Source organism: Oncorhynchus tshawytscha, linkage group LG34 (assembly GCF_018296145.1).
Source record: "Oncorhynchus tshawytscha isolate Ot180627B linkage group LG34, Otsh_v2.0, whole genome shotgun sequence".
In the NCBI taxonomy this organism is placed as follows: domain Eukaryota; kingdom Metazoa; phylum Chordata; class Actinopteri; order Salmoniformes; family Salmonidae; genus Oncorhynchus; species Oncorhynchus tshawytscha.
The window spans coordinates 4,487,523-4,502,568 of NC_056462.1; the positions used below are offsets into that span (position 1 = coordinate 4,487,523).

General features: G+C 38.2%; 1 protein-coding gene across 2 annotated transcripts; it reads left to right on the top strand.

The window, feature by feature from the left end:
* The first annotated feature begins 9,826 nt into the window (after positions 1-9,826).
* On the top strand, positions 9,827-13,713 carry LOC112231750 (hepatocyte cell adhesion molecule). 2 transcript variants are annotated; one of them, XM_024398510.2, is made up of 5 exons: positions 9,827-10,148; positions 10,545-10,823; positions 10,962-11,078; positions 11,497-11,567; positions 12,461-13,713. In XM_024398510.2, exons 1-5 carry the CDS (start codon positions 9,914-9,916, stop codon positions 12,575-12,577), a joined length of 819 nt encoding a protein of 272 aa, XP_024254278.2. In that variant the 5' UTR covers positions 9,827-9,913; the 3' UTR covers positions 12,578-13,713. The 2 variants fall into 2 exon arrangements, with proteins under 2 accessions (XP_024254278.2, XP_042167774.1); XM_042311840.1 differs by lacking the exon at positions 11,497-11,567.
* Positions 13,714-15,046: the final 1,333 nt, after the last annotated feature.

The window sequence follows — 15,046 nt, forward strand, 5'->3', positions numbered from 1 at the left end:
TTAAAAGCTGTTTGAGCTCTTTCAAAAGTCAAAGTCAAACTGCTGCCACTTGAATAGAGAACAGTGTCATCCTCATAGAAATGTACTGTACATCAAATCAAATGTATTGGACACATACACATATTTAGCAGATGTTATTGCAGGTGTAGCGAAATGCTTGTGTTCCAACAGTGCAGAAGTATCTAACAATTCAGAACAATACACACAAATCTAAAAGTAAAAGAATGGAATTAAGAAATATCAAAATATTATGACAAGCCATGCCTGAGTGGCATTTTCTGAAAATACAGTATGTACATTAGGAAATGAGTAAAACAGTATGTAAACATTATTAAAGTGACCATCAGCTGTATCAATGTCTTCCAATGTTGTTGGGTCCACCAACAAAATGAAGATCCCTAGTAAGATCAAATTCAAAGTATGGCAAGTATTTAAGATGCATTTAATGGTATCAGACTGTTCTTCAAAAAGGAAATGTCTGTCACATAGAGAAGCTAGATAGCAGAGCGATAGACAAGATGTTGAGGAAACAGGCAGTGGGCTTCACGTAAAACGTCAATGTGGTCAGAACAGTAAACGAGAATGCTGTGAATGTCTCAATAATGATACTGTTATACTGTGAGAAGAAAAAAGCTGTGGGTTATGAGGGTATCGCAGTTATCATAGTGTCATAGTTGAGTGTATGAATGTGGTGAACTGTTCTTGTTCTGGTTAAAAACACCCTTAGAACAAGAAAAGAGACGTCTTTAGTGTCATTAGCACAGCTGAATTAACTGACAACTGCTAAATGGTAACATAACCCTCTCAAAATAGGTTTCTAACAACAATGGCCTGGTTAAAGGATAAATAAATACAATACTCATCTCTAATTGGTAATAATTTTTTCAAAGATGTGTTTTTTAGAGATGTTGTAATGAGCCAATATCAAAACTGTTTACTGGCAACATATCCATGTTCCATTCAAAGAAGCCTAGTATTTACCAACTATCCTGTATGTGAATGACTGCCTTGGATGTCAAAATGATTCTGGTATTCATTTCAAGATTCAAGATTTTAAAGGTTCAAGATTTACAATATTTCTTCACGTTAAAAGTTATACTTACTTACTCAGTCCTCTTATTCCCATGTGGGACATTAAGCTGCAACAATCTTCTGGAGTCTGTCTTTGACCACAGCTTGTGCCGTCTGTCCCATGACCATTAAAGACCCATCTACATCCAGCTCAGCAGCCACCACTGTCTGTCGCCATGTCATTTGTGTCCGGTGTATCTTATAAAAGTTATAGTTCACCCTATTACATAAATGTGTCCGTTGTTGTCTTACCTCGGTCTTGTCCTGATTCCAAGGCATCTACTCCACAATTTCTTATAAATCACAAACTACAGACTCTTCTCCAAAATGAATAGGAAAAGAAAATACTAAACAATGTCCCTTTACTAACGTCACAAAAGTTTCAAGCTGGTCTGGAGAGAGTTTTCACCTGCATTTAGAATGCAGGTGAAACCTGTCTGTCCAGCTATCTTTCACAAATGTGTCAGTTCAGGCATTATACGAATACATTTAATGAGCTTTGAGGAATGTGAAGAAGAAATGAAAGTGTCTGTGACAAAGCTTATCTGGTAGACATATTTGCTTGATATTATTTTAAGAGTAACAGTAATCAATAATAACACATTTAGTTTCTTAACCTGCATTCAATTAAAAACAAAGTGCTAAAAAGTAGGGATATTGTTACTATTGAGTGTACAGTGTACAGTAACTGATTTTAAATTGCTATTATTAGCTTTAGGTGTTGGGTTAGGTAGTTTAGATCTTACAGGCTCTGATTCAGACGGAGATACATTGACATAAAATTATCTTAAGCCCCCAAAAATGTACTTAGGTCCATTTTAAATCAACTTATCTCAAGTCTGAATAGGGTCCCCATTGCCTTCTGAAATTATTTAACTATGCAAGTCAGTTAAAGAACAAATTCTTATTTACAATGACAGCCTAGGAACAGTGGGTTACTTCCTTGTTCAGGGGCAGACCTACAGATGTTTACCTTGTCAGCTCGGGGATTCAATCTAGCAACCTTTCAGTTACTGGCCAAACAACTCTAACCACTAGGCTACCTGCCGCCCAACATACTCTTGCGCAGTTTTCACATTTTGCCACCTTATATTAAAATATTAAAAGGGATTAAATTGGGATTTATTTTCACACAACCTACAACACATTTTCAAACTAAAAGAACAATTGTAGAAATGTGACAATACTTTTGGTCCCGTAAAATAGGGGAACTATGTGCAAGAAGTGCTGTAATTCCTAAACGGTTCTCCCAATGTGGATGAAAATACCCTCAAATTAAAGCTGACTGTCTGCACACACAGACACTAAACACATTATGCCCTGTTCAAATCGATCATTATTGTGTCACCTGGTCAAATTGTTAACAAAGCAGGATGGTGAACCCTTCACAAACATACAATATCCTTTAAATAAATGCATGTCGCTACACCCGCAATAATATCTGCTAAATATGTGCGCATGACCAATAAAAAAAAATGTTATTTGATGTAAAAATATAAATAATAATTAAATGTTTAATCAAGAATGATTAGAGAGTGTTTCTGGCTGTTTTCTCTCTCTCCTCCCCTCTCTATTTTCCCCCCTCCCTCTCCCCCTCTCTCGCTGTCCCCCTCTCTCGCTGTCCCCCTTCTCTCACTCTCCCCCTCTCTCGCTGTCCCCCTTCTCTCACTCTCCCCCTTCTCTCTCTCTCTGTTCTCTGCCTCGAAATGGAATGCTCATCCATCATCACTCAACATTCAACAATTATCTGGGCTAGAAAGAATGCACACAGGATAAGTGCATCTATAACAGTCTTTTGAGAGACAAATTAACAGGTGTTACCTTTGATGCGGTTTCATCATATTGAAAAACACAGCAAAGATTCCTGGGTACACCACCAAGGATGCTGCTGGGATAACAAGATAATATCTCCCTCCATGCCCCTCCTCTTTTTTATGTTGTATGTGAAAAGCAAATACAGCTGTAGATGGAATTGTAGTTGTTTCAAAATTAATGCAATCATTTTTTTTTACCCCTCACAAACTCCACCCACCCAGCCCCTGGGAAAGCTTAAACTAACAAAGTCAATGTCTGGTCGAGTATCTCAGACTATGCCATGTTATTTGTAGATGATTTAGTGGAACCAGTTGGATGATTGTATGGACTGTAGGCTACGATGCTGTTTTCTCAAAGAAAAAAACTGAAGGTGAAGCTGCTGCATCTCTTCGGTATGTGTCCCTTGATTATTGTGACTGTGGTTGTGGAGACTTGAGACTAGAGACAGCTGTGTTAAACTCATGTGTGACACCTTTAGACATTTTCCCATGTGATACAAAAATCGCTGAAGTTGGAGACTTTTATCTCCCTCACCAACTTCAAACATCAGCTATCTGAGCAGCTAACCGATCGCTGCAGCTGTACATAGTCTATTGGTAAATAGCCCACCCATTTTCACCTACCTCATCCCCATACTGTTTTTATTTATTTACTTTTCTGCTCTTTTGCACACCAATATCTCTACCTGTACATGACCATCTGATCATTTATCACTCCAGTGTTAATCTGCAAAATTGTAACTATTCGTCTACCTCCTCATGCCTTTTGCACACATTGTATATAGACTCCCCCTTTGTTTTCTACTGTGTTATTGACTTGTTAATTGTTTATTCCATGTGTAACTCTGTGTTGTCTGCTCACACTGCTATGCTTTATCTTGGCCAGGTCGCAGTTGTAAATGAGAACTTGTTCTCAACTAGCCTACCTGGTTAAATAAAGGTGAAATAAAAAAATAAAAAATAAAAATACAGAAACCTCATATATATATATATATAGGTAAGCTATACATGTAGGCTTATTAGTCTTATTAGTTATGTTCGCAAATGTAATTACTGTGTCTGCAGGCTTGGCTACCTGATGCTTTATACAATGTTATGGGACTTCCACTGTTGTTCCAGGCGTAGCCTACACCCTCAAGTTACACAGCTGATATAAAAAGGAGGCATCGACCCATTTGCTAATGTTTTAAGGAGTTTTTATGTGCAAAAGCATTTAGACAAGCATAGCCGCAAAAAGCAGTTTGATGGTGGGGGCTGGGCGCTGTTTTGTTAGTTTTTTTCCCTTATTTTTTTTATCTTTCAGGGGGTGCTACAGCACCCCTATTTCCCGTGGCTATGTTCACAAGCGTTGATGGCTACACCTAACAGTTGTGTGAAAAAATGTGTGCAGACAAACTGTTTTGTCTGTTTTATCAACTTGAGTAACTCATTTTAACAGGCAGGTGACGTTATCTATTTCTCTGGGACAAATGATCTGACTGCAACCAATTAGCCTCTTATTTGAATGTTGGGCTTGAATGTGAGCTCACACAAGTCATTCCCCTCTGTGTTCAGGATGGAGAAGAGAGAGCATTTTCTCTTGGTAATGAGATTTTATTGTCCAACTTGCTTAAAGCGCTGATCTCGAACAACTTCCCTTTTCTGGAACTGCATTATTTTTTATAACATTATTGTCATGAAAAGAACCAGAGTTGGGAATCTCCTCCATGGTGTTGTATCATTGAATGACAATGAGCATACTGTAGGTCCATCAACTAAATGAAGAACCCCCGTAGATCAAACATTCAGGGCCTGTTTCCTGGACACAGATTAAGCCCTGGACTAAAAAGTATGCACAATGTAGATTCTCCGTTAAAACAGGGGTTTAGTCCAGGACTAGGCCTAATATGTGTCTGGGAAACAAGCCCTCAAAGTATTTAAGATGTAGTGTGAGAAGGAAATTATGTGGGTTTTCAAGTTTGGGTTACGTCTGTCAGATCTATCTTGAGTTTCTTGACTGAGGTGCTTGTGAACTGTTAAGGGACTGTAAGGTATTTATAATGAGGGATACCTGGAGAAAATCGGACCTCTCTGAAATGAATATGGATATTTTTACCCTCCCTGAACGCTTGAAAAAAAAAAACAAGTAACCCCCCTATACCCAAAATAATAATTAAAACAATGTGGATAGCAGAGAACCTGCCTACCATTTACCCTCAATCCCAGGACAGACCAGAGCCTTTAGATACGCAGTTTCAGAAAAGTTGTCAGAAGATTGTGGATACACATTCCACCAAATGAAAATATCTCCATTATAATAAAAGCACTGAATGAATCTATCATATTACTTGAATTCTGAGGGAAAAAAAGCCTTTTGTAGATGCCTTTCATGCAATTCTACATCATTTTAAATGACTGAAGACAAGCGGAATCTTTTAATACCATAACAGAACATGACAACGAATGAGCGCCATTGCTGCAGCACCAGAGGTTTTAATTTCTATACAGGCTACTGTTAAAAAAAGAGGATAGTCTATGTTTGGACCAGTGCTAACAGTGTAAAAATGAACCAATTACATCTGAAGTATCTAATTGTTGTATTCAAGAAAAAACCTTTTTTTCTTTTTTACACAGAGCCGCATATCATAAGGTAGGCCCACGGTATATGCACTTGTAACTTTTTTTACATTCAGGAAACTATCTACTAATTTATCATATTTTTTTCCATGATATTGTCGTTAAAAAATACATTAGTGTTGAACATCTGCTATGCTAAATTAACAAACTGCATGCATAGCTCACCACATGATCCTCAAACCAAAGACTGGCCAAACTCGTGTTTCTAAAGTGAATTCAAAGGCACTGTCGAATAACTGTATAGCTTAATAAGGCATTTTTTGTTTCGTTATTGTTTCATTCTTAAGTAATTGTTTTTGGAAATGTCTATTTAAACAGCCTAAATGCAAAATGTATAGGCATGTTGTTAAGGATCGATTTTCACCTAAAATGACATACCCTAATCAAACTGCCTATAGCTCAGGACCTGAAGCAAGGATATGCATATTATTAATACCATTTGAAAAGAAACACTTTGAAGTTTGTGGAATTAACACTTTAGATCTGGTAAAATATATATATATATATATATAAAAAATGTCATCTTTGAAATGCAAGAGAAAGGCCATACATTGTCGATTGGGATACTGTAGAACTCTAGGTGTAATTTAGATGTTGTTCACAGGATGGCAGCAGTGTGTGAAAGGTTTCAGACTGATCCAGTGAATAATTAATTCACTACACAAAATGTTGTATCAAGTCTGCCATGAGTTTGCCAAAATGTGCCGAATTGGTCAATGTATTCATTTTCAGTACATAACTACAGAGAACATACAAAAATGCTCTGGCAATGAAAATTGTAAGTTTACACACTCTGGGTGTTGCCAGAGAGCTGTGGGGTCAAACTGTAGAACCCAGTTTCTATATTTAAATATAAAAGTAGATTTTATTAAACAGAACTATGCTACATTTTATCTCTGTGACCCTCAGGATGACTAATTAGAGCAAGATTACTGAATGTAAGTACATTACCAGTTACCGTGATACGTTTTTTTATCCTCAAACAATAGCATGGTATTTTTTTCTGTACTAACTACTTTAAATAGCACACAGCAGTTAGATTAAGAAGAATGTAAGCTTTCTGCCCATATTAGACATGTCTATGTCCTGGAAAGTTGGTTGCTGTTTACAATGTCATTCTTGTCTCACTATCTCATATTAATCAACAACAGTCCCGTTTTAGGCACACCGATGACGTAGAGGTTTTAAAGTGCTGTTGTTGATGTCTTGTTGAAATGCTGAGTGCTCCTTCCTGCCTGTAGTGTCACAAATGCTTCACAATTAATTTCTTAAATGGCAGGCTATAGCCTTGAAATAATATTAATATAGCCTAAATAATTAATTTTTGTTCCTTCCTAGGCTACCTGGCTTACTCCTGATGAGAGATATGTTGTTTAATAGCCTGTTGAAATGTGCAACTTCAATTGATAGTGACAGAATCACACATTACTTCCTAAGCAAAGAACATTTGTCTCCTCGGCTAAAGGAGGTTGTAGCGCAAACTTCTATGTCATAAGCTAGGTTTTCATGTAATTGGGAGAGATTTTCATGTGAATACCCTAGAATCCGCATGCGCATTTTCCCACCTGTGGTGTGTTTCCACCAAATTGACTTAGAAAGTTAGAAAGTTCAATACGTTTCCATCACATTTGAAACTATACCAATAGTATTGTCATGAGCAAATGTGAACTATGGTCTTGGTATGTACGCTCTAGTCAACAGATCACAGACATAGTGTTTAGGCTGTGCGGGTCAAGTCTACATTAGGGGTAGGCAACGCTGGTCCTGGAGTGTCGCAGGCTCTTCGTGTTTTTGATTTATCCTTCCTAGAAGACCAGGTGTGTTGAATTTAGGCAATCACTGAACTGATGAATTATTATTACAGTTGGTCAGGTATGGTGCCTAGCTGGAACAAAATCCTGCAGAACTCCAGGAACAGGGTTCCCTACCCCTGGTCTACATGATGAGATTATTATGGAATTTTTTATTTGTAAAACGGCAGTCAAGTATTTATCATAATGTCACCAGAATCAGATCCTCGATATTTATTGGAAAGGAGCATCAAGATCACTGTACAATTTCAACACCCTGTGAAGTTTATCATACGTTATTTAATCTGTAGCCTAATAAACTGCATGGTTTCCCGAGTCGTAATGGGAGGACCACACACTATAACATTGTGTGACTCCAAGTTTACTTCGACATTATGGTTTTTATATCAATATTTGCGTATAAAGATGTTTCCACCATTTTTTTCTTCCATTATTTATTTTACAGACACAAAAAGATCATACCATGTCGAACGAACAAATGATTGTCGGCATTTATAAAACTGTGATTTAAAAAAATCTATTTGACTTTATTCACATAAAACTGCAGATAGAAACGTGGTTAGAGAGACAAACCAAAGATATCCCATATGCTCAGAGTCATGTCTTTACCTGGCATTTTTTCAACTTGCTTCTAGCATACAGCATTACGGAATAAAACATTGGTATAGATTGCTTTATATAATGAGGTCCATCATTTTTTTTCTAAATCTTAATCTAACAAGGGGTTAGACCACAATACCCTCACACACATGTCCTCAATCCGAGTCCTGGTTTTAACTTAACACACCAAGCCTTTCACTTGGGGTGGCAGGTAGCCTTGTGGTTAGAGCGTAAAGGTTGCAAGATCGAATCCCCGAGCTGACAAGGTCAAATCTGCCGTTCTGCCCCTGAGCACTGGACATGCTCTAATATACTGCTGAAATGCCCAAATGTCTGGCTTGTTGAACTCGGGATGGCCTAGCAGTGATATGCAATATATTACAATGGGCATTTACCTTCATGAATTGGACATGCTCTAATATACTGCTGAAATGTCCAATACAGACACCTAACTCACTTTGTCCAACTCATTTAGAAGCCAACTATCACATAACCATAAAAAATGTCCACATAACTCACAGTACTCTACTGACCTAAGCTCTAGAACAGGTTTACACAATTTCAGAGCTCTAGGTCTGAAGGTTCTTTGATGGGGCGAATGCCGGTAACTATTAGGGCTCCTGAGTGATGCAGTGGTCTAAGACACTGCAGTACCTGGTTTGAATCCAGGCTGCATCACATCTGTCTGTGATTGGGAGTCCCATAGGGTGGTGCACAATTGGCTCTGGATTTAGCCGGGGTAGGCCTTCATTGTAAATAAGAATTTGTTCTTAATTTACTTGCCTAGTGAAATAAAGGTTGAATAAAAATAAATATACTAATTATTGCAGGCTCTGTGTATCTGTAACACGGAACCCAATCCGGCTGCGCGCTAAATAGACTGGACAATAGTTTTTGGAGAGATTGAGAGATGTTCTGTGTCTGTCCAGGGGCAGTTCTGTTCAGCAGAAGGAAAGATGTTTTACCAGCTTGTGAGCTGCAGGTGAGGAATCTTTGAGTGTGGGCAGAAAGGCAGACAGACTCCACTCTGATTATCGGCTACACATCACGCAGACGACTCGTGCAGTTGACTTTCTTTGCCTGGTTAAGAAACCCAAGCTGCTTTACGAAATTAAAACAATAGCAGCATTGATTTAAATAGTGATGCAACAGTCTAACTATGTTTTTCTCTTTCTTGAGTATAGAAGTAGGAAGTTATTTATTGAGTAATAATGGATAGATATTTTTTTACAATGATGGTATTTCAGAAATTGTGCCATTAACAGCAGAAGAAGAATTTGCTGAGACAGTCTTTATTTCCATGTTTACTTAATTTCGGTGTGTCGAACCTAAAACAGTTATTCAGCTGTCCCCATCCTTTGTTTTTTGGGGTTTCAGGTAGAACCTTTATCCCAGGGAGCTCTACATGGAACCCAAAAGGGTTCAACCTGGAACCTAAAAGGGTTTTTCTGCATTGGTGATCTTTGGTAAAATAATTTTAGGAAAAAAGAATACACCCCATGCTGTTATATGTTTAGTTGTCTTTTATGGTGCATACTATAATTATAGTATCAACAAATGTCACGGAAATATAAAAGAGGGTTAACCATGTTAGGGTATATTGATAGTTGTAGTTAGCATTTATTGGGCCATTGTGTAATGATTTATTGAAATTACTTTTCATTAGAAAACAAGCTGTATGTTTTGATGGAGGTAGTTGATTTTGAGTCATGTATTTAATGTTTTGAGAGTCTTACTGAATTTTGCAAATTAAATGTGTAATTTTGGCCAACGTGTTTCAATTTGGGGCTGACTGTTAATTTTTTAGAAGATAACAAGCAATCGAGAAACTGAAATTTGCTACATTGCTGTGTTATTAGAGAATAACTATGATATTTAAATCAGTGCTTTGATATTGAGTCTCTCTTTCTCTCCACAGTACTCTGTGCAGCCCAGCATTCAGCTCAGCCTGAGGCTTCCCAGGTGAAAGGCCTTGTGGGAAAGATTCACTGTTTTCCAGTGATGGTGTTGAAGTCTGGCAATTTACTTTATGGAGACCTTGGCAATATTGCACACGTGTACCTTGGTCAACAAACTTATACCAACCTTGAGAAGAGATTTAAAAACCGCCTTCACTGGAACAATGTCACTGGATTCTTCACTTTGACAGATCTACAAATTGACAATTCCGGGGTTTATACTGTGGAGAATACAGATGAAGGGAAGACAACACATACATTTCAGTTGACTGTGTACTGTAAGTGTGTGTGTGTGTGTGTGCTGTAAATTACAAAATCATAAAAGTGGCAATGAGCAGTAGAAACAATACTAAAGCTGTCACCTTTTGGTTTGGTAAAACGCTGAGAGATGTTTCTGGAGAAACGTAACCACTCTCAAATTCATAGACCGAGCTATGGATGCAAGGACTGATCAGCCATTCTATAAAGATTGTAGTTTATAGTTATATAGTGTTTGTTTTACAATGTCTTTGTTTACAAACACCAGAGTAAAACAAGCTTATGGGTTCTCTGATTGGGACTAAGGTCAAGAGGCAATTTTAAATATCCAAAAATGAATGTACCAACTGCTCTTTGCCACTTTAAAGATAAGATCCATTTCACTAATTCACATTTTTTCATTATTTGTCTTCCAGATGTTCTGTCCAAACCTCAGGTGACGGTCCATGATAACATCTCCTGTAGCGTGGTGTGTTCTGTGGAGAACGGGAGAGATGTGACCCTGTCCTGGTACAAAGGAGGGGAGATACTCAACCAGACCAGCAGCCCTGACCACAACATCACCCTCTCTCTACCTCTCAAGGTGGATGAACAGAACAGAGACTCTTACAGATGTGAGGCTGCCAACCCAGTCAGCAAGGAGACAGCTGTTGTTCCACAATCCTGTATAGAGAGTGATCCCTCTACGGTGAAAGGTAAACACATGTACAGTAGCAATGTTACATTGCAGACATCCAGACAATACCAACTTCTATATGAAACAATAAGTATGGTAGAGCTCATTTTATGAAACGCAATGTTTTAATTAAAATATTGTTTTCTTTTTACTTTAGATGGTGATGAGAGGACTCAAGGTTGTCTTATTATTGCTGTAATCTGTGTTCTGGTTGCTTCAGGACTTGTTGGTCTTGCAATATATCTTAAGAGGAGAAACGGACACTCACATGCAGGTATTTAGCTTTTAAGGGGGTGAGGTCATTCTCCTTGTCAAAGTCAAAACATGTTGTGCACAACCTTTATTAATTACCATTGATAGTGTTTTATAAATGTAGGAAATGTTTGCCTGAACAACAGATGCAGGTCAAATGAAGTGGTGTATCTTCCTCACTTCCTCTGCTTGGTCAGACAGTTGCATTGTCTCAGACCACTTCTCTAAATGTTGATAAAGGAGAAGGCACACACACACAAGCACAGTCTGACAATTATTTTATAGGTTCTCTGGTGCCAAAACCACTGCTAGTACAGGCACCCATAGTAACATGATTCTTTAGTGTTTGTAGAACCTGTCTTGGGGATGAGCATGTGTGCATATCTGTCAGTAACTCCCACCCACACTGTATATTTAATTTACTTTATTTGCCTTTATAGATTCACCTGAAAGAAAGCAAGATGATGTTCAGTATGCAGAGATAACTCACATTAAACCAGCAGAAAACCAGGTTAGTAATAATTCTACAGGCTGATAAACATAGGAGATGTAATATAGCTGCTTTATCAGCCCTCATGTCTACAACTGTTGGCTTTATCTCTGTGTCAGTGGGTTAATGTGGTATTGAGTTGCACAGACCATCTGAGTTTGATAACCGGCCTGATGTCATTGCAACCAGTTTTGCCCAAATGAAATGTTTGGGTTGCACAATGAGACGCCACACTGCATATTGTACATACAGTACCAGTCAAAAGTTTGGACACACCTACCCATTCAACTTGTCTCACAACTGCAGACCACATGTAACCATACCAACCAGGACCTCCACATCCGGCTTCTTCACCTGTGGGTCGTCTGGGGGGGGAGGTTTTTCTGTCTGTAAAAAAGCCCTTTTGTGGGGAAAAACTCATTCGGATTGTCTGGGCCTGGCTCCCACGTGGGTGGACCTATGCCCTCCCTGGCCCACCAATTGATGCGCCCTTGCCAAGTCATGTTAAGTCCATAGATTAGAGTGTAATTGATGTATTTAAACTGACTGTCCTTTAATGAACTGTAATTCAGTAAAATCTTTGAAGTTGTTGCATTTATATTTTTGTTCAGTATAGCGATGCCTTTGATCTTCCCATGTCTTTTACAGTATTTGCCAAGTCAGTGGACTTAAGCTTGGCTTCATGGTTCCTCCCACTAGATTTAGGAATGATTCTAGATGTGTTGACTGAGTTACTTACTGCAGAACAATGAGATTAAACAACAGAGCATCAGACATGTCTTGTTTCCTTCCTCTGGTACAAAGTATCTAATAACGTAACATATGATCAGTTTTAATTTTTGTTGTTGTTATCCTACATCCCCCCCCTTTCCTTGTCCCTCTCAAACCTTTCTTCCCTCCCTCTCCCTGTCTAGGAGGAGCGAACAGGTATACAAGGACTGGAGTCACTTAGAGACCACCCTAACCTGACAGTTTATGATACACTCCAGTTACATCGCATGGCTGCCAGCGAGGATGTTGACACTGCATGAAGGTGCAAAACAGGAAGGTTCTGAGAGATTGACATGGTAATTCACATCCAAGAGAAGGCGTTACATCCTAAAGTGGACGTTGAGACAGAATTATAGTAAATATTAGTTTAGGAAACCTAATGGAGTCACAGTTGTTATTGGACAAAATTCCCATTGAACCATTGCGCTATCGGTTCAGACTTCCTGTGTTGGTCATTCTCACATTCTTTTGTTGAATTGGGGCCTCGATGAGATTAACTGATACAGACAAATTCAATAACTATGCCTAGGGTTATTAGTAGGATGATCCCTCTTTTCAAGTGCCCATTGTCCCAATGTATAGATTAAAACAAATGGAGCATCTTTTAATACAATTCACTAGTATGTTTGCTATGCTGTAGCTGGGCCAAAGCTTATTTTCAGCACTGCATCACAGTGCTAGCTTTGCCACTAGAAATCCTGGTTCGTGTCCAGTCTCTGTGGAGACCCATGGGGAGGTGCACAATTGGCCCAGTGTTGTTAGGGGAGGGATACAATCACTCCCTCCTGCAGACACTCCTTCTATTAGAGCATTTTGTGCTCCACCTACGTTAGCCAAGATACAGAATATAACTGTGAAAAAATACCAAATCTACTGATACCATAGTGAATTGTTGCACTGGAGACTTTCATTTTTATATTAGTTACCAAGTCTGAATATTAAGATGATATAATTCACATTTCACTATTATAAAATAAGCTTATGACTTATTCAAACGGATAAAGATTTGTTTACTGAGCTTTTTTAACTGACCTCCAATATATTAAGGCAGACTTACCTATACATTTCATTTAAAGTTATACAATCTTTGATATTTCCTAATGTTAAATGGTTGTCAATCCCCCAAAGTTATTTTATTTTTTATTTTACCTTTATTTAACTAGGCAAGTCAGGAAAGAACAAATTCTTATTTTCAATGACGGCCTAGGAACAGTGGGTAAACTGCCTTGTTCAGGGGCAGAACGACAGATTTTTTATCTTGCAAAGTAACCTTCTGGGTACTAGTCCAATGCTCTAACCACTAGGCTACCTGCCGCCCAGTTACAGTTGAAGTCGTAAGTTTACATACACCTTAGCCAAACATATTTAAACTCAGTTTTTCACCATTCCTGACATTTAATCCTAGTAATCCCTGTTTTAGATCAGGTAGGATCACCACTTTATTTTAAAACTTCTTAAGGCTAGTTGACAACCTCCGGTGAAATTGGAGGGCGCGCAATTCAAATAAATAATCGTAATATTAAACATTCATGAACATACAAGTATTTTATATCATTTAAAATGCTCAATTCTTGTTAATCTAACTGCGTTGTCTGATTTACAATAGGCTTTACAGCAAAAGCCTACGATGCGATTGTCTGAGGACGGCGCCCCACATCAACATATTTTTCAACCAGCACGGGCCTCACAAATAGCGATTAAATAAATCACTTACTTTTGAAAATCTTCCTCCGTTTGCAGTCCCAAGGGTGCCAGCTACAACATGAATGGTCGTTTTGTTAGATAAATCCTTCTTTATATCCCAAAAATTCTGTTTAGTTGGCACCCTCGATTTCAGTAATCCACGCGTTCAATGTGCAGACAAAGGAATCCAAAAAGCTATCGCTAAACTTCATCCAAACAAGTCAAACGATGTTTCTATTTAATCCTCAGGTACCCTAAAATGTAAATAAACTATAATATTTAATACGGAAAGTAGTATGTTCAATAGGAAAGTAAAATTAGTAAGCGTGCAATCTCTTCCTCGCGCATCGAACGTCTGATATGGTTCCGGTGGTCTCTATGCAAAAATTCAAAATTCTTAGTAGTTTTTGAAGAAACAAGCCTGAAACATTGAACAATGACTGTTGACATCTATTAGAAGCCATTGGAATTGCAATCTGGGAGCCCGAATTACATAGGACCCATAGCTTTCTAAGAGCCTGGGCCTTATAAAAAAAAAAAATTCTGGTTGCTTTTTCTTCTGATTTTCGCCTGCCATATCAAATGTGTTATACTCTCAGACATTATTTTAACAATTTTAGAAACTTCTAAATGTTTTCTATCCAATGCTACCAATAATATGCATATCCTGGCTTCTGGAGAGAATAACAGGCAGTTTACTTTCAGCACGTCAGTCAGGCAGAAATTCTGAAAAAAAGGACCCTAGCCCTAACAATGTGAAATGTCAGAATAATAGTACAGAATGATTTATTTCAGCTTTTATATCTTTCGTGACATTTCCAGTGGGTCAGAGGTTTGCATACACTCAACTAGTATTTGGTAGCATTGCCTGTAAATTGTTTAACTTGGGTCAAACGTTTCTGGTAGCCTTCCACAAGCTTCCCACAATAAATTGGGTGAATTTTGGCCCATTCCTCCTGACAGAGCTGGTGTAACTGAATCAGGTTTGTAGGCCTCCTTGCTCGCACATGCTTTTTTTAGTTCTGCCCACAGATTTTCTATAGGAT

Coding starts and splice junctions, on each gene's coding strand:
- LOC112231750 (XM_024398510.2), top strand. CDS start 9,914: ATGGTGTTGAAGTCTGGCAATTTACTTTATGGAGACCTTGGCAATATT. Junction 10,824..10,961: donor TGATCCCTCTACGGTGAAAG/GTAAACACATGT, acceptor TTTTTACTTTAG/ATGGTGATGAGAGGACTCAA. Junction 11,079..11,496: donor AAACGGACACTCACATGCAG/GTATTTAGCTTT, acceptor TTGCCTTTATAG/ATTCACCTGAAAGAAAGCAA.